The 23,792-nt window shown below is 36.8% G+C and overlaps 1 protein-coding gene across 2 annotated transcripts in view; it reads right to left on the minus strand.

Annotated features, from left to right (window-relative positions):
* Positions 1–295: 295 nt before the first annotated feature.
* The window catches only part of ENTPD1 (ectonucleoside triphosphate diphosphohydrolase 1), a 111,033-nt gene continuing 87,536 nt past the window's right edge, over positions 296–23,792 (minus strand). For both annotated transcript variants that reach the window (XM_007478721.3, XM_007478720.3), the window contains exons 7-10: positions 21,151–21,411; positions 13,683–13,796; positions 12,143–12,280; positions 296–9,522 (exon numbers count right to left, since the gene is read on the minus strand). In XM_007478721.3, the coding sequence (XP_007478783.1) occupies positions 9,316–9,522; positions 12,143–12,280; positions 13,683–13,796; positions 21,151–21,411 (720 nt within the window). In that variant the 3' untranslated portion in view covers positions 296–9,315. The remainder of the gene's footprint in view (positions 9,523–12,142; positions 12,281–13,682; positions 13,797–21,150; positions 21,412–23,792) is intronic.

A 23,792-nucleotide genomic window follows, 5' to 3' on the forward strand; every position in this document is an offset into this window, starting at 1 on the left:
GATTACATGGGCACCATATCTTTATATATAGCCCTAATATTTTTCCTAATATCCAGTCCTGTATTGCCAACTCCCTCTTGGTCATCTTTGGATGCCCCAGCTTCTTGTCTCATGCTTGATACATCTCAAACTCAATTGATCATCTTTCTCCCAGAACCCATCCCTGACTCCAATTTCTGTACTCCCACCAAAGACAATACTATCCATCAAGTTTCCACAACTTATGACTTCAGTGCAAGTATATGCTGGTTAATATTTAACAACAAACTTTATGAAAAAAATTACACGTGACACATTTTGGGCAAAAGGAATTATATTTGTTCTCCTTGACTCCAGAAGGTAGAACTCAGTAAAAGCAGTAAATGAAAGTTACAAAGTTGAAGATTTCAGTTCTTCCCCCTTAAACCTCCCCATCCCCAAATCCTTCCCAACACAGTAGAAAGGGTTGTATCAAGGTGTTCCTCATCACTGAGGTTCTTCAAGCAGAGGATGATGGATGGTATCATTAAGGAATTCCTGTTTGTATACAGATTGAATTACATGACTTGATTTCTTTTCAACTGAGAGATATGGTTTTTGTGATTCTATTCAACTGCAGGCTCTCTGGAGCCACAGTTTGTGACTTGTGTTCCCATTTAGATTCTTGGCCTAGGAATTATTAAGGATCCAAAGATGAAAATGAAACAAACAAAAATAAAAGAGGATGTAGCCAATCGATGGTATAGTTGAATTTTTGGAACTTATTTCTTTATTAGAATTTCTATTTACCAATGGCTCTAGGTTTGGTATACCGGAAATAACAATGAATTAAATGTTTTGGGACCTCATTTTTGTCATGACTGTCACTTCCACACTTTACTCTTCTAAGCTTCAGGTAAGGGGAGGGAAAGGGAGAAAAATAAGGATTTATTTAGCACCTTCTATGTTCCAGGCACTATATGAAGTGTTTTACAAATATTATATCATCTGATCGTTATAACCAATTCTGGGAGGTAGGCAGACAGAAGTTAAGTGATTTGTCCAGGATCACATTTTTTTTTCAGGCTATATTTGAACTCACCTCTTCCTGACTCTAGGCTCAGCACTCTAGACTGACACCATCTAGCTGCTTCTGCTTCTTGGCTCCATGATTTCTAAGTTCTCTTCCAGCTCTGATGTTCTACAGTTCTATAAGCGGTAATACCATGGCTTTGTATGGCATTTCTATTATGCCAAAGTCTACATATTTGTTTCTCTATTCCAATTGCCACCCCCCCCCTTATTTTTTGAGAAGTGTGGACTCAGAACTGCTATTTTCCCAGCTGATCAGATAGAAAAAAGTAACCAAAATATTCATGAGACCATGTTGGCCAGACTTTCAAGACACCATTCATTTCCACATAGAATGTCTAGAATACAGTAGATTTGAAACCTGCATGTGGCAACAAGAAAAATGAAGCATAAAAATAAGTAGAGAAAAGAATCAGAAATAAGGAAAGTCAGCTGAGATAAAACAACTTGATCCTTTCTATGGTCTGGGATCTTGGAGGTGGAGTGTACAGTTGAGTTAGCAGATTGGTATGAAAAAGTCTTGGAGTTAGCATCACGGAACTGAAGTTTGTATGCTACTCTCTTCTAAGTCTGTGACTTGGGCAAGAACTTTGGTGTCTTTGGACCTCACTTTCTTTGTCCACAAAATGGCAGTTGTTACCATATGACTATATGACTTAAAAGGTCCACTCCAGTTCAAAATTTATAACCTTAAATCCTATGAACCTATGATCTTGATCCAATCCCTGTGTGACTTTACCCAAGTTATCCTTAACTTCTCTCAGTTTTTCTTCATCTATTATAAGATGGATATAATAACAAACTGATCTAGGAACAATGTCTTAACTTTGGAGAAATAGTAGGTGGGTGGGAAGAAAAAATAATGACATATAGATGAAAGTTAGGCTTGATTATTACTCCTAATCCATTTCCTTAGAGAGACCTTAGGAAAGGGCAGCTAGGTGGCTCGGCAGATAGAGAGCCAGGCCTGAAGACAGAGTTCAAACATGGGTTCAAATCTACTCTCAGGCACTTCCTAGCTGCATGATCCTGGTCACTTAATTCCAATTGCTGAGCCCTTACTTGTACTCTAGCCCTTAGAACAGATACTTAGTATCAATGTCAAGACAGGAAGGAAGGAAGGAAGGAAGGAAGGAAGGAAGGAAGGAAGGAAGGAAGGAAGGAAGGAAGGAAGGAAGGAAGGAAGGAAGGAAGGAAGGAAGGAAGGAAGGAAGGAAGGAAGGAAGGAAGGAAGGAAGGAAGGAAGGAAGGAAGGAAGGAAGGAAGGAAGACCTTTATTGAAAGAAAGAAAGAAAGAAAAAGAAAGGAAGGAAGAGTTTTTGTTCTATTCATTTTCCTAAAGGGAAAGGCCTGGAAAAAGTTTTAGCCTAGAGAAAAATATTGTTCCTTAGCAGTTCTTTTTAAAATTGAAGGTTACAAGAAATAGGCTTCAAGAATCTCCTTTTGGTAATTCTCTTTATTTCTTCTATCAAATACATATGCTTCTTGGGATGTTTAATGCCTGCCTCACCATGCCTAAAATATTCTACCTCCTCATTTCTGCATCCTGACTTCTCTGGCTTCCTTCAAGACTCAACTTAAATCCCATTTTCTATGGGACAAGCCTTTCCCAACCCCTTTTAATTCTAGTATTTTCTCTTATTTCCCATTTATTCTATATATAGTTTGTTTGTCTAAATTTGTTTGCTTGTCTTCCACATTACCCTGTGAGCTCCTTCAGAGCAGAGATTATCCTTTGCATTTTTTTATTACCCCAGCTTAGCACAGTACCTGGTACTTAGTAGGTGTTTAATAAATGTTTATTGACTGACTGATTTTTTATTTTAGGACCTCAATTTTGTAACTGACACTCAGTAGTAAAATAAAGTGTTCTGATTAGTCCAAAATATGGAATTTTCTGTGTTTTGCTTTTATACAATACATGCAGCCAAATATTAGTTCTAGATGTTTATAGTATACCAAGCAACAATAGGACGGAGTCATTGCTTTGAACTGAGGATCACAAACTAAAGCAGTGAGTAGAAACAAAACTCAATGCTCCAAAACACATCTGGGGTATTCCCAGGTCATTAGTGTGTATCAGGAAGCTAATGCCATAGTTTTCCTTACTTCTATTATGAATTCTACTAATCACCTTTCCTTTCAGAAAACACAATTAGTAAAACCTTTCTTGCTATAAATTTGATCACTGAGAAATAACTGGATTTCATATCTGATGTTTTCTTGGGTGGCTCTAACTTAGCTGGAGAAGAAAAGCTTGTAAATAAAATATTTTGCAGACTTTAAAGTAGTCTATAACAGTCAATTACCATTTATGTGATTTTAATAGGGTTAATTAGTAACATTAATATTATTAGAAGTTGGATTATTTGATGAAAAGACAATTCACTTAGTCAGAGGGGTCTGAGATATAAGGAAGTTTATGTGCTTCTGTTTCAAGAACAGTCTAGAAATACATGGAAAAGGCTAAGCATAAAGGGGCTAAACATCCTAAAGTGCAGGTAAAGTGTGACCTTGGTAGAAGAAGAGCAAGTATATTCCTATTGGGGGGGAGTGTTAAAAAGATAATTAAGTACTTCCTGAATAGTAGCTAGAAATGTTAGAATAGAAAGCATTAGAAAGTCTTGGTGAAGCTGAGAAGTTAGGAAATCAAACCAACCAACAGTTTACTGTTGACAGTTAACTAGTAGAAAAAAATTGCTATTTTAAATACTTACAGATTTATCTTTTATCTTTTTAATTAACTTTAATAAAACTGGAATAATATTCATCTATTTTTCCTTAATATAGAATTATATTTTTTGGAGAAAAGGACAGCATAATGATCACATATCCCTAATCTCACCTTTTAAAAAAGCCATAGATGTTTAAGAAACATTGATTGTAGTCCCAACTGTGTAAACTAATTAGATAAGTGACTTGGGTCAAGCCATTAAATTCTCATGGTCTAAATTTTTTCATCTATAAAATAAGAGAATTGAACTAGATCATTTCTAAGTTCCTTTCAGCTCCAAAATTCAATTCTACTCTAATCTGTGAAATTTCAGCAAAAATGGGTATCCACTGTTCACCTGCTGGCGATGGCTCAAAGTAGAGGCCCAGAGGCAGTTAGATGGTCCACTAGATACAGAGCCAGGCCTAGAGAAAGGAAGTCATGGGTTTGAATCTAGTTTCCTAACTAGATTCTAACTGTGTGACCCCAGGCAAGTCACTTAACCCCAGTTGACTAGCCTCTTTGCCTTGGAACCACTACATAGAATTGATTCTAAGACAGAACATAAGAATTGTTTTTTTTTGTTGTTTTTTTAAAAAATATAGACAGAGTATCTAAGAATTCATTCATTAATTCAAGTCAGGCCCAATATTACCTACCATTTTAGGTGATGTACAATGTCATGATTACATCTTTATATTCAAATAACTTCAAATATTTCCTCCACATTGGAGGGATTAGTGTTTTTTCCAATTATTTTCAGACAGAAGTCATTTGATTGTTTACATAATCATACCCATATCTGGATGTGCTCTAATGGTTCTATCCTCCTCCTTAAGCATTTGCCTTAACTAATGGATACTAATTTGGATGTTCTATGATCATACTGGCTGTTAAACTGTCTCATAAGTGAAGACTAGGAACACTTCTCAGGTGATAGCTATTGAAGAGAGCACTCATTCAAAGGCATTTATTAAGCTCCTATTGTGTTACTAGTACTTTATGAGCTATAATGAATGATGCAAACAATAAATCCAGTAAACCTCTCTTGAGAGCTTTGAAAGTCAGGTGGAGATTTTACATTGGATGCAATCGAGAATCACTATAGCTTTAAACATAAGACAAGTGAAAAGTGGAAATGATGTTTGAAAAGGTTGATCTAGGACATTTTTGGGGGGGAGAAGGGACCATAACACTTCTAAAAAGCTTATTTTAGCCCATAGAGATTTAAATACCTTTTTGGAGCAAGTTAAAGTCTGGGGTTCCTCTGGTGAGTGGCTAGATTTTTAGGTTATATTCTTATATACAATTCTCTTAATGTGAGACTTTTCTCTAACAAGATTTTCTCAATAATTAAGCATCTACGTAGTTCTTAGTACACTTTGTCCTTTCCCTTCCCTTCTTCTTCCCTCCACATTTCAGTTTCCTATCCTTTCTTTCCCATTTTCCCATTCTACTCCCTTTTCTGTCCTTTCCCTCTTTTCAAGTCACAGCAAGAAGATAAGTGACATAGCTTCTCAGAGAACTTCATTCAAGTGGTCATTTATGGAAAGAGGTGCACTTTTCAGATGAGGTTTTGTTGTAAAATATCTCTTTACAATATAAAAACATGGACTCAACTTGTTTGTTCCTGCCCATAATGCCATTATAGTATCGTCAGATACTACCAGGTCATCCTTGTGCATAAAAGCCTAGACCAGTGTTCACATCTAATCTAGCTACCATCAAATTCATTTAATAAAAGAATCCCTGCAAAACCTTCTCAATATGGCGCCCCTCAGCCAACACCTCTATATATTATATGTTTATTGGAGGACCAGCTCCACTCAAGGATGCTATAATGAATTATAGCCCCTTTCATCCTGGTTTCAGAGGAAATCTATGAGGCCAAATCAATGAAGTCACTTGATTTTAGAGGTTCATATTGATTTTATAAGAGTGTGGAAGCCATAGTCCATGTATTTAGATCCAGCTTGAAATGAATTAATAAATGGAATGTATTTTGGCCATCATTTCTCCCACTATGAAAACATATTTATGCCTATGATAAAACCAGCTTTGTTTAATTTTGGTGTATTTTTGTTAAACTGAAAAGTTTTTAATGTATTATACAGGGTATTACATGTGTAATTAAGAAAGAAAATGGGTACATGAGTCTTTAAGGAATTCTGTCAATTTAAAATGTGAGGCCATTTGAGCTGCAAAGGGTGCCCTGGCTGAGCCTATGTTTTTATTTAAGTAATTGTCTTGATGATTAAAAAAAAGCTAATATCCATTGAAGCTGCCAGACCATCTACGCATTGATACCAAGTAGCTGGCACCTATTCTCACTTAATGCAGCAAAACTTGAAGAATGAACAAAAACTTTTAGCTAAAATATTAAAATCCTAGTTAAAGATGACTTCCAACTTCAAATATAATAAATGCTCCAATGGGAATTATAACACAATACTTGTGGTTGCAAAAATAAATATCTCCCTCTACTAGGGAAATGTAGAGGAAGACGGGGGTGGGAGGTGGGGAGGGAATGTTTTTTTCTCTGCCTTGAGTGTACTACTCTGCCCCTGTCTTCTTTCCTTGCCCGGAAAGTCTCTACTCTCTTTGCCAGTTTTTACCATAGACCCTGCTTTCTCATAAACCATAATATAGAAATGATACATACTTTAAATTATTTATTCTGTTAACAAATATCTATGTATTCTATTCTTAATACTAAAAGCATATTAGTTGAATTCTTTCCTATTTCTTAAAAAAAAGACCCTACAATAATTATATGACTTTATGATGGTATATATTCTTTTGTGGACTATAATGGACCAAAAAAAAAAACACACACACACGTATATACAGCCCCAATTCTCCCTCCCAACCCCACTCTTTACTCTCTCTTAAGAGATCACAGAGCATTCTCTTAACCTAAGGGTCTAGAAATAATTGCAACGAGATATAATTAGTGATGATATTAGTCTGTTATTAAAAGATTTATATACCCTGAAATCCTGTTAATCTGACTCTGGCTTACTCCTTAGACTAAGCTGAGCCTTGGTCTAATTTCTTCAATGGTTTTGCTGAGATCTGTAGAGATTGGTAGCTTATCCCTTCGATTTCTTGGTGGCCAAGCAATGCGATGAAGTTCACTGTTGTAAGAAATGGACTTGGAGTGCTGTGAGTTAGGCAAGGTCCTAAGAAGTAAATATTTAGCCTCTTAATTTTTCACCTTTATTATTAAATATTGTTTAAAGGTGTCAGATATATGGTGTTCCCCTGTAAAATGAGTGGCATAGAATAGATGAACATGGGACTTGGAGTTAGAAAACCTGGATTTGAATCCCAATTTTGAGACAGGCTAGCTATGTGACCTTGGTGTTGTCATTTAAATTCTCTGAGTTTTAGTTTTCTCATCTATAAAATGGGACAAATAATACCTGCATGAAGTTGTTACAGAGCTCAAATGAGATTATACAATACTTTAAGATAACAAAGCGCTACATAACCATATGTTGTAATTATTAATTTTTAAAGAGCTACTCCTAGGGTTGCAATAAGAAATCATTAATATCATATGCCATCTATACTGCTCTGCAAAGGACCTCGCAGACCTCATGGACTCCCTGGACCACACTTTGACCACTGTGGCTATGGAGCAATAAGTCATTAGGTCGCCATGATTCTCTGCAGTAAAGTTAATTAACGTGCTGTAAGAAACAATGATGTAGTACCTTCACCAGCAACTATTGCTGAATCATAGCTTCATCTTACTCCCTTCCAAATAAATGGAGTTGTCCAAGACTTTTATTATGTCTCAGAGACTTGGAGTGAATGTTTGTGTTTTTCAAACAAGCTCTTTGAATTCAATGATCGGGGAGGACTTGGTTTGTACTTGGAACATATGGAGAAGAATGCAAACAGAAACAAGGAATGTTCTCATCATTGACTGATTGCTTTGTCCTCAGAGAGGATTTAAATGTCCAAATTTGGCATCAGACTCCTGCTCAAGGCCAACAAGGTTCAGCTAGGAATAACTCTAAAAGAGAAGTTGGTTCCTTCCTCACAGGTTTATACCATTTGGACATGTTAAAAAGCAGAAATGTTGTTCTGGGGGAAAAGGGACATATGGCATTTACTTTTAGCAAAATTATTTCTTCCCCCACCAGCTCAATAACAAGCCCACTGAAGGAGAGATCAGAGTTCTGGAACAAAATTTAAAAAATCACATACCATTAATCTTGCCTAAGAGGCAATTCTTATAACGGTTCATGGAAGTGGATAGCACAGGGATTCTTTACCATCTTCCCTTCTCCCACCTCTCCCAGAATTGACAACAGCACATCCATTTTCCACAAAAGGAAATAGGTCACAAGGCAAGGCCAGCATCACTGTTTCTCGAAACATGTTAATTACTTGCTGCAGATTGTCATCACAACTTAAAGACCTGTAACTCCAGAGAAGGAGTTGTCAAAGTGTGGTCCAGGGATCCCCGGAATCTGAGTGTCTGTGAGGTCAAAATTCCATTTATAGTAATACTGACATTTAAATTTTGAATACAATAAATATCAGCAGATATAACCTATACAAACAAAAAGGCTCTGGGATGGAGGGGTGTTTCAATAATTTTTAAGAGTAAAAAAGGGTCCTGAGATGAAAAAGTCTGAGAATCCTTGCTCTACAACTGATAAATAGGTTTCCCCACTTTTACCCAAAACTACCATGCCTGATCCCACACTGAGGCCTGATTTTGTGTAAGCTGTGATACACGAGTATACTTATTCTCAACCCTGAGTAGAAACTATATCTTTAATCTTGACATACACACATCCACCATGACATGTTCCCTAGGACTAGTATGCTTGTATGTTTAGCAGCTCTAAAACAAAGTATACTGGCAGAAGTGGGACTGCCCCCAGGAAGTCATATCCCAGTGGTGACACAGTATGGTACTGAGGTAAGCATCATATTACCACAGAGAATGACCATGTGATACTCTTTGGCCCTAGCCAACTTTGGCCTAGTCTAAAGATCTTTCCTCCAGCCCATTGGTCTCTGCCCCATACAGAGAGAGGCTCCATTTGGTCTTCATAAATGGGAGGCAGGAGAATAGAAGGAAATCCCAATGGAATTTAAACAATTCCTGAGATGAGGCATTGTCTAGCCACCGGAGCCTCCCAGTGTATCCCACTGGCCTTCATAGGTCACTGCAGATGATTCATAGCTTCCTCATCTCTTCTCTTCCAAATAAATGAGGCTGTCCAATAAAGCAAGGTTCTGAAAAAAATGGCGAATCCTTGTGACCCACAAAGGCATAAAACACACAGGAAAAAGAAGGTGAAAAGAAAAGAATCACAAGGAGATGCTAGATTTTTGCCATGAAGCATGGGACACAGATGGCAAGATACCCTCCTGAGAAAAATCCTGCAGCAGAAGTCAAGGGAAGCATTGTGCTGGTAAAGATTGACCCCCATGAAGAAGTGCAGCATGAAATTGCAGGAGAAAGAAACGTTCTCCCTGTAAGTGTTTCTGTCATGCTCTCACCCAGCTGATCTCAGCTAGACTTGCTATACAGTTCCTTTCTGGAGGCATGAAGGCTTTCTAAAGATAAGCCATCCAATGAAGAAAACACCAGCTAGGACCAGGCTGAAGAGGACCATGAGGAAGACATATGTCGAATGGGAGAGAGGTGGATATAAAGGCTGCTCTGCTGGGATCATGTTGGTCAAGTTCAGCATGTAACCCAAGGTCCATCCAGCATCGCTTCCACTGATCTGGAAACACAGGGAAGAGGGGGTGGAACAGTAAGGAAATTTCATTATTATTCAAGGTTTGATTAAAGAAGATGAAACACCAAGATCTTTCTGTACTGACCATTAAACAACCATATCCACATTTATGGGCAGAGGCTATAAATTATTATGTTATAATGTTATATATATATATATAAATTATTCTATTGCATTATAGCTAAAGACCATTCATTCATCCATTTAATAAGCATTTATTAAGTAACTACTGTTTGTACGAGTGGCCCCTGAGGAAAAGATGGTTTAGATGAAACACAAGCCCAGTAACATTTTCTAAGCTTAGGAATTTTATATTCTTAAATGTCTATGCTGATTTAAAACAAGTAGCTAGTAACAAGGGATTAGGAAGCAAGGATTAGGACTTCATGAGCCTAGTGAGTCTCAGCAGCAATCCAAAATACTTTCTCATTAGTCTCTTACTCAGGAAAATGGAAGCTCAGGCTCCTTGAAACTGATATTCTTGGTGTTGGGTGCTTGACTCCTCTGGCCTTCTGGCATTCCTCTTTAGGCTATGCTCTGGACTTTCTCTACCATGTCACCTTCAATTCCGGTCTCCCCAATCCTTCCTTTCCCAGCTTTCTTTTATGTGTTGTCATCCCCCATTAAAATGTACGTTCCTTTGAGGGTAGGAATTGTCTTTTTCCCAACGCTTAATATAATGCCTATCATCAAGTAAATGCTTCCTAAATGCTTGTTGACCAATAAGTCCTTCAAGAATCTTGATCGTTCTGGACATTTACCTGTGGACATTTACCTCCATGCCTAATGAAAGTTAGCTCAGGACTCACTACCCTTTGGACAACTAGTTATGATATGTTGAAGAAGATACACAGCCTCATTCTACGAATGCTGGAATGTGTTGGAAGAGCAGCGGAGATATGGTGATGTACCATGCCTAAGCAGAGTTCTTGATAGTAACATGATAGGATTTAGGAAGGAAGCCAGAGGGGAGAGGGATATGTCTCTGAGAAAGCACACACATACACACAATGAGGTTTGGGGATTCTAGATATATGTAACATGCCCAGCAGTAACAGGTCTATCAAACCCTCTCTGTAAGACAGCCATTGAAATTTCAATATTCCTGTGATGAAGGGGGACTATTCCTTTTTAGCTCTTAAGTTAAAGTAACTACATTTATTTAAAGAGTTTTTGTTTCTCTTCCCCTCCCCACCAAAAACAAACCATTCATATGTTGTAACAAACAGAGTCTCAAAGAAATTGTTTCTTCCCACATTTGTTGTTTGACTCTAATTTTTATCTTGGGTAATGTCTTTCCCTTTAAAAGGCTATACTTTTCCCTGAATCACTGCATTGGCTAATCTGGACAATGGCTAAAAGTATTATGATAATTCATAATTCAACAAAATATTTATTAAGCTTCTCTGACCTTGTGTTGGGCACTATACATTAGGATCAGCAATACAAAGCAAAGGTGGAATATATCCCATCCACAAAAGACTTACATTCCATAAGAGAGTAACATGGAAATAGAAAAATTGAAACAAGAAAGATTAAAAGGGCACTAGCATCTTAGGAAGATTTTATGCTTCCTCTTGAAAGGGGCACTTAAAGTGAGTTTTGAAGGAAGCCAGAAATTCCAAGAAGAGGAGGGGATGATGAAATACATTCTAAGTATGGGGAATAAAGGCACGACAGTGGGAGATAGACCCTCAAGGAGGCAAAGCTGACTGGCACGTCCATGAAAGAGAGTTAGGTACAAAAAAGCCCAAAATATAGTTTGAAGACAGATTGTAAAGGCCTTTAGGGAATCAGGAGACCTTATTTCAAGTCCTTAGTGCTGTCTAGTTGTAACTGAGTCTCGCTTTTTGAAACCATAAAATGGAAATAATTATACATGCCTTACCTACTTCATAGGTTTACTGTGAACCCCAAATGTGGCCATGATTTTGAGAGTGCTTTAACAGAACCATAAAGCACCTGATAGAGGGAAGGTGGCAGCTGGTGGTACTTTAGTGCATAAAGTGCAGACCTGGATTTGGGAAGACCTGAGTTCAAATACAGCTTTAGATACTTACTAGCTGTTTGATCCTGGGATAGTCACTTAAAAATCTCTCTGCCTTAGTTTACTCTACTTTAAAATGAGGATAATAATATCATCTCTCTCCTAGAATTGTCCTGAGGGTCAAATGAAATGATATTTGAAAGTACTTCTGGGTACCTGAAACATGGTAGATTTATTATCTTCCTTTTCCCATTAGATTGTATCTTCTTTGAGAGTCACTACTATCTTATGTTTCTATTTGTGTCCCCAGTGCTTAGAAGACTTAGCACAATGGCTAATGCAAAGTAAGTGTTTAAAAAATGCTCCTTGATTGATGGCTTGCTCTTGCTTAGGCCACAATACAGATTGCTGGAGGAAAAACCTAGGAAGAGTTGAACGATATACCTGCTTTTGCTCAGAATAAAAAATATCAGTCAAATAGACCAACCCCCCTCCCCAGCCTAGAATGGTCAAACCATGATTTGGGTGATACCCAAGAAAAAAAATCCATTTTCATGCACTAAGAACCCTGAATAATTTTCCCCAAAATCTCTCTCTCCCCATATATACACTGATTACCTTTCCCATGAACTGAATATCTTTCCAGTTGTGTTCACCGAATCCATATCCTAGCTCTAGGAGGGTAAGAATGTAGGTTCCAGAGAAGCAGTATTCACTGAGGTACTTTTCTTTGATGCTTTTAAATTGTGTTTTTAGCTTTGAAAGGAAGAGAAGGAGAGTTTAAGTTTTGACTATATAATATACCTGTCAAGAAATCTAAGGTAAGGTAGTAGGGATTGTAGCCCCCAAATGAAGCAAATGGAAAGTTCCCAAACTCAGCTTTGAAAAGGGCAGAAAAGCTGAGCTATGGAGGTTGGACTAGACTAGATCAAGGTAACCTTTTTTGTGACATGGACTCCTTTGGCAGTCTGGCGAAGCCTACAGACCCTTTCTCAGAATAATGTTTTCAAATGTGTAAAATAAATACCGAGGACTACAAAGGGAACCAATTATAAATATTCAAATACTTTTTTCCTGTCCAAATTCAAAGACCCCCTTGAAATCTACCCACAGACCCCTTGAGGTCTGTGGTTCCCAAGTTAAAAGTCTCTAAACTAGGTCTAAAGGTCATTTTTAGCTCTCAATCTAAGACTCTTCCTCAGTTAGTAATGGAGGTGAAACTATTTTTCCATGGGTACAAGAGAATAGACCTTGGGTCCTATTTATTAGGGATCCCTTTCTGTTGAGTCTAGAATTATTGCCTCATTCTATGATATTCCAGATTATCTGGGACAAAGGAAAAAGTCTGAATCAATGGAGTCAACTGAAAATACAAATTTGCTTTTTCACCTCTTCCTTCACCAGACTTTTTTTTTTACCAAATTACTAAAAAGTAGAAAAATAAAAGTTGTTTTACCTGCTTTGTTTTTTCTTTTACCAACTATTATTAATAAGGGAGGAATTAGGAGCCATCAGGAGTAAGAGAAGCTAAAGGCAAAGACAATTAAGACATGCACACTTGAGAGTTGACTGTTCACCTGTCCAAAAGAACAGGGAGCTGGAATTCCCAGTGGGGAGATTTTAAGGACAATAGGAGAATCCTGACTCAGTTCAATGGGATATTAAAGAAGGTGAAATTTATTTCCAATTCTGCCACATTTTGGCAAATGTAGTAGAAAATCTAATGAGGGAAGAGGTTTAAAAAGCGAGATTTTAAAAAAATTTCCAGCAAATTTTGCTCATCTATGCTTTCCTTCATTTCCCCAGATTATTGTCCCTAGAGCAGGGTTTTCTAAACAGGAGTAAAAATCAGCAGCTGCTTTTTGCTTGGCTATAGTTTTCTGACCTCTGCATTAAAGGATACCCAAGGTCATTTCTAGCCCTAATAGTCTGTTGCTCTTTCAAATAGTCATATAATTGCCTAAATCATCTATAAAATAATTATTATTGGCAATGAGACCCTGGACAAGTCATTTAAACCTATTCAGCCTTAGTTTCCTTATCTGTAAAATGAGAATAATACTACTTGTACTACGTCACTGAGCTGCTGTAAAGATCAAACGACATGGGTAAATAGTGCTTTGCAAATCTTACTGTGATTTAGAAGTATCTCACCTACCTTATCCCAGGGTTCAGAGCAAAAGCTTTGTATTTCGGTAATCATCCTTTCCAAAGAAGAACCTGCTTCAGTCAAGTTCAGGAAGTCCATCACAAAGTAAAAGGCAGAAAAGGCCTGAGAGAGGAAGAGAGAAAGAATTCACAAATGTGCCTGGCAAAAGAAGAAAATTCTCACACCCTGAAGGCCAAGATGCAATGAATGCCCAGTCTAAAATCTGAGAAGGTCACAGGCATCAAGTCTTATTTCCTGTCTTGCTCAAAAGAACAGTGGCCCCCAGGGCAAAAACTGAGAAGATTAGAACGAAATCCAAAAGACTTTATTTAGTGGACAGAAAACTACAGGCTTCTGGAATGACATAGACCTTCAAACTCTAAGAGGGAAAATATAATGAAATGACCCCTCTCTCTGTAAACTATATGTAGTAATTGCTATGAGGGTAATGTACATATGACATTTAAAAATTGTCAGGAGCCTTGAGTGATATAAGAAAGGGTCCTATGAGTCAGCAAGCAGGACCTAGGGAAGAGTTGCATGGAATGAATATTTAATTCAATTTCATTCAACAAATATTGATCTCCTACTATGTGCACGGTACTGTGTTCATGCCTCAGGATGGAAAGACTAGAAAAGAAATACTCTTCCTCCTCAAGCAACTTACATTTGATTGGAAGATGTTATACAAGTAAGTTCTAAGTAATTTAAAGAAAGAGAAAGTACAAATAAATGGGGGGAAAATAAGGTTTTCTTTAAAAAAGATACTATAGTTGTTTGCCATTTTCTTCCCCAGCTCATTTTACAGACAAAGAAACTGAGGCAAACAGATAAAAATGACTTGCCCAGGGTCACATAGCTAGTATTTGAGGTCAGATTTGAACTAAGGAAGATGAGTTTTCCTGACTTCAGGCCTGGTTCTCTATCCACTATACCACCTAGCTCCCTAGAGTCAGGAAGACTAGAGTTCCAATCCCGCCTCAGACATTTACTAGCTCAATGATCCAAGGCAAATCCACTAACTTCTATTTACTTCAATTTTCTCATCGGTAAAATGCGGATGATAGTAACACTTTCTTCCTAAGGTTGTTGTGAAGTTAAAATGAGATAACACTTGTAAAGCAATTTTTTAAAAAATGAAATGCTTAAAAGCTATAAATGCTAGCTATTACAATTAGTAGTCTCCCTGCACATGATATAAAGAAAATAAGACATTCAGCTAAGGAAAGAGTTGCCTTTTCTGAAAACTGAATCACTGTATCTCCCACTGGAATACTCAACAGTATAGAGATAAAATGCTTCAAGTTAAAAATTTCCAATTAAACATCAACCTAGAAATCTTGAAAAGAGTAAGAGATTAATAAAAGTGACAGTTAAAAAAGCCATTAAACTAACAAATAAAAGTAGGAGCTAGTTTTATGAGAAAAAACCCCCATGGAAAGCAGTATGGAAAAAAACTAGATATAGATTAGTATGTCAAACCATATACTAAAATAAGGTCAAAATGGGTATATGATTTAGCCATAAAGGTGAAACTATAAGTAAATTAAGGGAACATAGGATAGTTTATCTATCAGATCTATGCATAAGGGAAGAATTTATGACCAAACAACAGATAGAGAACATTACAAAATGTAAGATGAATGGTTTTTATTATATTAAATTTAAAAGGTTTGATACAAATAAAACCAATTTAAATAAGATTAGAAAGAAAAACAACAAACTATGAAAAAATTACAGCAAATTTCTCTGATAAGGGCTTCATTTCTCACATATGTAAAGAAAGAAGTCAAATTCATAAGAATACAAATCATTGAGGGCAGCTGGGTGGCTCAGTGGATTGAGAGCCAGACCTATAAATGAGAGGTCCTAGGTCCAAATCTGGCCTCAGATACTTCCTAGCTGTGTGACCCTGGGCAAGTCACTTAAACCCCATTGTCTAGCTCTTACCACTTTTCTGCCTTGGAACCAATACCCAGTATTGATTCTGAGATGAGAGGTAAGAGTTTTTTTAAAAAAAGAATACAAGTCATTCCCCAATTGACAAATGTTCAAAAGATACAAAAGCAGTTTTCAGTTGAAGGAATCAAAGCTATTAATAATTATATGGAAAAAATGCTATCTAATTCTTCATTAGACATATAAATTAAAACAATTCTGAGGTCCCACCTCATATCTATCAGATTAACCAATATCAATATGATGGTAAGAAAAATGAAAAATGTTGGAGGGAATGTTGTAAAATTGGGACACTAATGCATTTTTTGGTGGAGTCATGAACTGCTATAAACATTCTGGAAGGAAGTTTGGAACTTTGTTCCAAGGGTTATAAAACTGTGCCCCTTTGATCCAGTTATGTCTCTATTGGGTCTGCATCCCAAAGAAGTTTAAAAAGCAGGGGAAGCTAGTTGTACAAAAATATTTATAGCAGACCTTTTGTGATGGCAAAAAATTGGAAACAGGGGAAATGTCCATCAACTGGAGAATGGAAGAACAATTTGTGATATATGATGGTGATACAATACCATTGTGCTATAAGAAATGATGAGCAGAATGATTTCAGAAAAAGCTGGAAACACCTACATGAACTGATTCAGAGTAAAATAAGCAGAACCAGGAGAAAACTGTATGCAGTACGAGCAATATTGTAGGATGATCAACTGTGAAAGACTTAGCTATTCTCAGCAATACGATGGTCCAGGGCAATTCTGAAGGACTTACGATAAATAATGTTATCCATCTCTAGAGAAAGAACTTGTTAGAGTCAGAGATCAAAAATTATTATTTTCCACTTTAGTTTATTTGTATTTTTATTTGGGGTTTTGATTTTATATGAGAATTCTCTTATATCAATAACTAATGTGGAGATATGTTTTAAATGATAATATATGTATAGCTCAGATCAAATTGTTTACCATTCCCAAGAGGGGAAAAAATAGAGGGAGGGAGACAATTTGAGTCTTCTAAGTTTGGAAAAGGTATTTTGAAAATTGTTATTACATGTAATTGGAAAAATAAAATATTTCTTAAAATGATGATCAAGATACATTTAGGGAAATCTGGAAAGACCTACATTAACTAAAGCAAAGTAAAGTGAGCAGAACCAAAACATTGTACATAGTAAAAGCAATATTGTAACAATGATCAACTGTGAATGACTTGGTTATTCTCAGCAGTATAATGATTTAACACAACCTCAAAGGACTCATGATGAGAAATACTATCCATTTCCATAAAAGGAACAAAGTCTGAATGCAGATAGAGGTATACTTTTTTAAAACTTAAATTTTTTTTTGTTTGATTTGCGTTTTTTCACAGCATGATTAATATGGAAATATATTTTACATGACCATAGGTTTTAACCTATATGAAATGGCTTGCCATCTCAATGATGGGGAAAAAGAGGGAGGAAAAGAGAGAATTTGGAACTTAAAATTTTTTTAAATGTTAAAATTTTACATGTGAATTTTAAAAAAGATTTAAAAAGGGGGGGGGGGCATCTGGGTAGCTCAGTGGATTGAGAGCCAGGCCTAGAGACAGGAGATCCTAGGTTCAAATCTGGCCTCAGACTCTTCCTAGCTGTGTTACCCTGGACAAGTCACTTAACCCCCATTGCCTAGCCCTTACTGCTCTTCTGCCTTAGAACCAATACACAGCAAGCCTAGGAGTTTTGGGGTGCAGAATTCCCCTGAGGAAAAGGGGACTTGGGGAAATTTCAGAACAAAATAAAAATAATTAAACCAATGCTCATATTGAAAAATAACAAAAGAATATTTTGACCCATGCATAATCCCATTTAATATTTCAAAGAAAAATTAATTCTAAGGTCAAAATTCTCATCAAACTCCTATTCAAATTATTCAAGGTATAATTTAGGAAATGGTGTCCTAGAAGTAAATGAAGACGCCCCACCCTTTTCCAGAAATACACATAAATCCAATGATTCCTAATCATTAATTGCAAACTGCTGTAAAAAAATATTTGAATGATATATATTGATTACAAGTACAAACAGAAGATTGGTGGTCTTAGATATTAGAGTCTAGAGAAGAACAAAAGAGTGGGAGCCAGAGAATAAGTAATGTAACATTATTATCCTCATTTGATAGATGAGGAAACTGAAAATGTTGAGCTTAAAATAATTTGACAGTTAAAAATCCCCAATTAAACATCAACTTGGAAATCCTGAAAATCAAGAGAGATTAATAAAATTTAAAGTAAAAAAAAAACATCCATTAAACTAATAAAACTAGGAGCTAGTTTTATGAAAAAGAAAAACAACTGGAAAAAGTATGGCAGAAACGAAGATAAGATCAAAATGTAAGTCCAAGAGTAAGATTAGTTGACTTGCCCTGGGTCACTTAATCAGTGTCAGAGGTATGAATGGAACTCAGGTCTGCTGATTTCATGTCCAATACTGTCCACTAATCAATACCACCTTTCCATCCAGATTATCATACCTGCGACTTATTATTGACCAAGCAACATTCTTGGTTAAATCCACATAGTTTTTCCTGCCAACGAAAGGACATATTTGACTACTGGCATGACAGTGTGTCCCCAGAGCATATTTTTCTCTGACTTAACCATTTGGCTTTCTGGTACTAACCAGGCTTGAATGAGTTTAGATAATATAAACCAGTATTCTCAGAGCCTGATTATTCTTGGATAAATTGGTTACCAGGTTTCTATAAGGTTTCTATAATGAAATATTAAATGAGATTATGCATGGGTCAAAAATATTCTTTTGTTGTTCAGAGAACAAACACAGAATTTGGGGGTCATCTCAATTTGTTTTAATGGAAATGTTTGGTGGTATTAGACAGGCTCCATTTCAAAATAATACCTGCTCTACCAAATCACTCAAATCTGAAATTCTAGAATTACAAATGCAGAATAGTACTCCTTAAGATGCAGAAGCTGCATGTATTCATCTGCATATATCTTTTACATTTGTCCATTCTAGGGGGAGTGGGGGCTTTCCTTGTTTTCTTTTCCTCCTTCCTTTCCTAATCTCCAGAAGTAGTTTATAATTTCTCATTCTACTATTTTAAAAGCATGCTAAATCCAAAATCCCTGAAACTAGATGAGATATTCAATTTCCTTCTGGTCTAGGAATCTGCATAAAAGTGTTCCCTTTGGGCATATTCTTGAGAAATTTACTTTGTTTGAATTTAATTAGTTTACACAATAGTGGTTTTCTTTAGGGAATACCTAATAAATCTCACCAAGAAATCTTTGAATTTGATTTATGATTTATTCCTCCTCACAATGTTCCAGTCAATTCTGCTTTCCTAGTTGTGCTGTTAACTTAATATTCACAGATGTCGTTAAAAGTAATTTAAAAATTATCTCATTATCTCATCCCCGCAGATGCTCAATCACTTACTCCCTTCTTCCTTGAGATGTTTCTAATTTGCCTACAAAATAGGATTCAGTCCAGCAGCCCAAAAGAACAATTTAATCAAAATGACAGAAACAGTGACAGCCTTTGAGACTCTATTTACATCTGGAGAATGAGGTCATAAGTCTCGAATACAACTATGGCAAAAACAAAAAAATCTCAGGCTGTAAAATCACATGTGGATGGAAAACCTCAGGCTGGAGGGGCCTGGAATAATTTAAATGTAACATGACTTTGGAGATGCCAATGACTATCCTAAGGCTGATGCAGGGAAGAAGAAAATATTGGGAGAAGATACTGGGAAGAGAGGAGGAGAAGAAGATGAAAGAATGGAACTTAGACTGATGACACTGGAATGTGAGTGGGTGAGGAGGGGCAAGTTGTGAAGAAAATTACAGCTATTTTAAGAAGCTTTTGGGGTGGAGGAGGAGAAAGATGCTTTTAAAGCAAGAGTTGTTTAAGGGGCTTTATGCTCAGAGAAGAGAGAGTCTGATTCAGGCTAATTATATAGTCAGAATCATTGGGAACTACTGGGATAGTATTTGGTTGACTAGGAGATGAGCAGTTTCACCCCAAGCCAAAGCATGAACCTAGAGCCTTGCTTTTACGGTGACCTTAGAAGCCGAGACAAATAGCTCTGACACTGGACCTGAAGGAGAAACCAAGAAATGGGGAATGCTTCTGAAATCCTAATCCATGTGAACCTGCGTCAGGCCAAGTAATGTGAGACTAAATACGTAATGTTTTATTTGTTACACAAACGGCACCCCAAGAATATGATAAAATAGTGCACTCTAACCAGTCAACTAGATGGTTTTTGCTGGGTTCAAGAGAGAAAGGAAGGCCACAATAGAAACATGGGGAAAGACCATGAAACCTTGAAATGGAAACCATCAATATGGTGATAACAAATGTGATGGCAAAACCAGTGAGGGAATTTATTCTTTCTGGGCTACATTTTAATCATTGCATTATTCCATTTGAGGAGTGACCAGCAGTATCAGCTTTCTCCTTCTCCTTTAAGGCCATTTTACAGAGCCAGAAGCCCCTACCAGCAAAAAAAGCATTCCTTACAGTCTTATCCTAATCCTAAGAAAAAACAAGTGGCATGAGAGAATGATGTCAATCCTTCCTTCTCAGTCTTTATTTCTTCAATGCCTCTCCCAAGACAAGGAACTTTTTCTCTACTGGTCTCCCCTTTCCAGGTCTCATATATATACATACATATATATATATATATATATATATATATATATATATATATATATAATATTTCCCCATTAGAATATATTGTCCTTGGGGGGCAGCTAAGTGGGCTCAGTGGATTGAAAGCCAGGCTTAGAGACAAGAGGTCCTGGGTTCAAATCTGTCCTCTGACACTTCTTAGCTGTGTGACCTTGGGCAAATCATTTAATCCCCAATTGCCTAGCCCTTACCACCCATCTGCCCTCAAATCAATCTAAGATGGAAGGTAAGGGTCTTTAAAAAAAAAGGATACAAGGTTCTTAAGGACGAGGATTATTTTTTTACTTGCATTTGTATCCCTACCAGTTAAGCACAGTTGTTTGCATACATATAGCAAGCATTAAAAAAATGCTAGTTTCTTGCCTGGCTGCCCCATTTTTGGTGATGAGTTTCCTAGATAAGATAGAAGGCATATGAGCTTAAGGAATGTTATCTTCTTGCTCTCTTGAAGCTACCCCATCAAAATTACTGCAGCAGCCAGGTCTGGTTTCCTATCACAACTTCAAGAGTGATCAGCAAATATGAGGTCACCAAGATTGAATGCCAACCAACTGTTTATTCTCAATAAGGGAAGGGTTGTGACCTTTTAGCCCAGCGGACTACAAATCTCAGAAATATAGAATTCTTAATTATATTCCACACAGTTAGGAAAATCAGCCTTTACCCATACCATGACTAAACATCTTCTGCCCAATGTTGAACTGAAAGAAAGTCTTCTTGTGACTGATTCCTGGGTCTCTTTTCTCAGGGAAAGCATTTAGTCATGGCTATCATTTCTGCTTCTTGAAAAACTCGGATCTGAAATGCCAGATCATTTCCTCTACTTACCCTAAAATCTCCTTGTAAGGCTGGTAGGAAAACCCCATTGAAAGAACACCTTGAGTAAGGACAATAGGTGGTGTTGAAGATCTTTTGAATGCTCTGCCAGCATGCTGAATAGTTTCCAGTGCCCATTAAAACAAGTTTCTGAAACTTAAGGGATTTCTTATCCTCTGGGATGCAGGGTGTGTTGAAGAGCTCACTTATGTTCACAACTCTTTTATAGCCAGGGTGGAAGCATGGTTCATTTAAGACTTCATTCTCTGCATCCTATATGAGAAAATATAGAAATCCATGACTTGCAATGTCACAAGAAGGGAACGAACCAAAACTTGGTCTCACAAAATACATCTTAGGTGTTTTGTTTTGTTTTTATAGGATCAGAACTTGGAGTTATTATTAGTTCCCACCCTCAGCCTTACATCCTTACTAAGCAGAATTGGGCTAATATATCCAGTCATTTATCCATTCATAAACACTTAGTAGGTGCTTAATATGCACATAATGGTACTTTCAAAGATAAGTAAGATCGAGTTTCTGTCTTAAAATATCTTATAATCTACTAGGACAATATGGCATGCACACAAATAACCAGAAGACAAAAATGGAACAAAAGTATGTATGAAGAATGTTAAACTGTTATAGCTTCATTTTTGTTTTTGTTTTCTGTGGCATTAAGACAATGGAAAGGAGAAACTATAACACTGTAGACAGAAAGCAAGTCAAAGTGTTAGGAGGACCTGTTGAAGGATCACTCTGACACAAGCTGGATATTTGACCCTAGGAAAGATACAATCTCTTAGCGTATCAGAGAGTTATGACTATATAGTAAATTAATTTCTGTTCTATTTTAGTAGAAGGAGTTCCTTTACTGGGAGTTCTCCATATCAGTAAAATCACAGGTGCAAATTAATACCAGAAACTGAAAACAAGGGGGGCATCCATTGATTGAGAATGACTGAACAAATTACAGTATATGAATGTAATAGACTAGTATTGTGCCATAATAAATGATGGCTATGAAGAATTCAGAGAAACTTGGGAAGAATGCGAATGGATGCTGAGCCAAATAACAGAACCAAGGGAATAATAGGCACAATGGCTACAGTAGTGCAAAGGAAAACAGCCCTTACTCAGATCAATGTATTAACCAATGTTTACTTCAGAGGACTAACGATAAGGCAATTTTACTTCCTCTTGGTAGAGAAATGCTTTGCTACAGGTGTCAAATGAGGCATATGCTATTAGTCATTATCAATATATCAGTTTGTTTTTGTGTAACTGTTCTCCTATGTCATAAGAGAGAGTTCTATTCAGGTAGTAAGGAACCTTAAAGGCTAATTGACAAGATACTCAAAAATGATGGTAAGATTTTTTAAAAAAGTAATAATAAAATATATATTTTTAAAAAATTAGAGCATGAGAGAGGTCCAAAAGGCCTCCCCAAAATAAAAATGGTGGGAGTGCCAAAGATGAAGAGGTCATTTTTCTGGGGAGTTGTATAACATATAATAGTGTGATCTGGAATTTGTCACAAATGTTGACAAATACTACTCTTAGGCTATATAGACAACCAGATTGAAAATGATTCTAATATTACTTGGGTCACTGTAAACCTTACCTAAATGGTTTGAAGGACAAAGGTTTGTGGCAGCATTTCAGCTAAAAATCACAGGCTTTTATCTCATGGTACAAGTAAAAGAGCTTGATTTTTGGAGACACAAGGGTTCAAAATCCAGCTGTGCTCCCTACTACTTCTAGCTGTTGTTCAGTCATTTTAGTTATGTCTGACTCTTCATGACCCCATTTGGGATGTTCTTGGCAAAGATCTCAAGTGGTTTACCATTTCTTTCTTCAGCTTATTTAACAGATGAGAAAATGGAGGTAAACAGAGTTAACTGACTTGCCCAGGGTCACACATCTAGTAAAATGTCTAAGATCAGGTCTTCCTGACTCTAGGTGTAGTGCTGTACCCATTGCATCACCTAACTGCCTCCTTACTACCTACATTACATCAAAAAGGTCACCTAATCTCTTTGTGCCTTATTCCTTGATCTGGGATTTAATAGTTTTTAAGATCCCTTCCAACCCTAAAACTATAATCCTATGGTGCTAAGATTGGGTTCATTTGGCATAAATTAAGAGAGTTATAAAAATAAAAGCAGGGAGCAGTTAGGTGACTCAGTGGATTAAAAGCCAGGTCTAGAGATGGGAGGTCCTGGGTTTAAATCCAGCTTCAGACACTTTTTAGCTATGTGACCCTGGGTAAGTCACTTAACCCCCATTGCTTAGCCCTCACCGTTCTTCTGCCCTGGAAATGATACGTATTGATTCTAAGATAGAAAGCTGAGAGTTTATTTTTTAAAGGAAAAAAACAAAGAATGAGGGCCAGACCCTGGAAGAGAAAGGCTGAGAGTGATGTAGGGATTCAGCATTTCTTTGTAATGAAAAGAGAAGATGATGATTGGGAGCCAGCTGAGCAGGTCTATCTTGACATGCCTTAAAATACAGAAAATGTTTGGATGTGCAATTCTAAAGTTTAGCTGTGTGGCTTTTACTAAAATGTTCCTCATCAACAGGCTTTTTACAACAAACCTCCCTCTGCTGAATTTATGAAGGTAAAAAACTCATACAAAGGATGAAAAAAACTC

This window comes from Monodelphis domestica, chromosome 1 (assembly GCF_027887165.1).
Source record: "Monodelphis domestica isolate mMonDom1 chromosome 1, mMonDom1.pri, whole genome shotgun sequence".
Taxonomy (NCBI): domain Eukaryota; kingdom Metazoa; phylum Chordata; class Mammalia; order Didelphimorphia; family Didelphidae; genus Monodelphis; species Monodelphis domestica.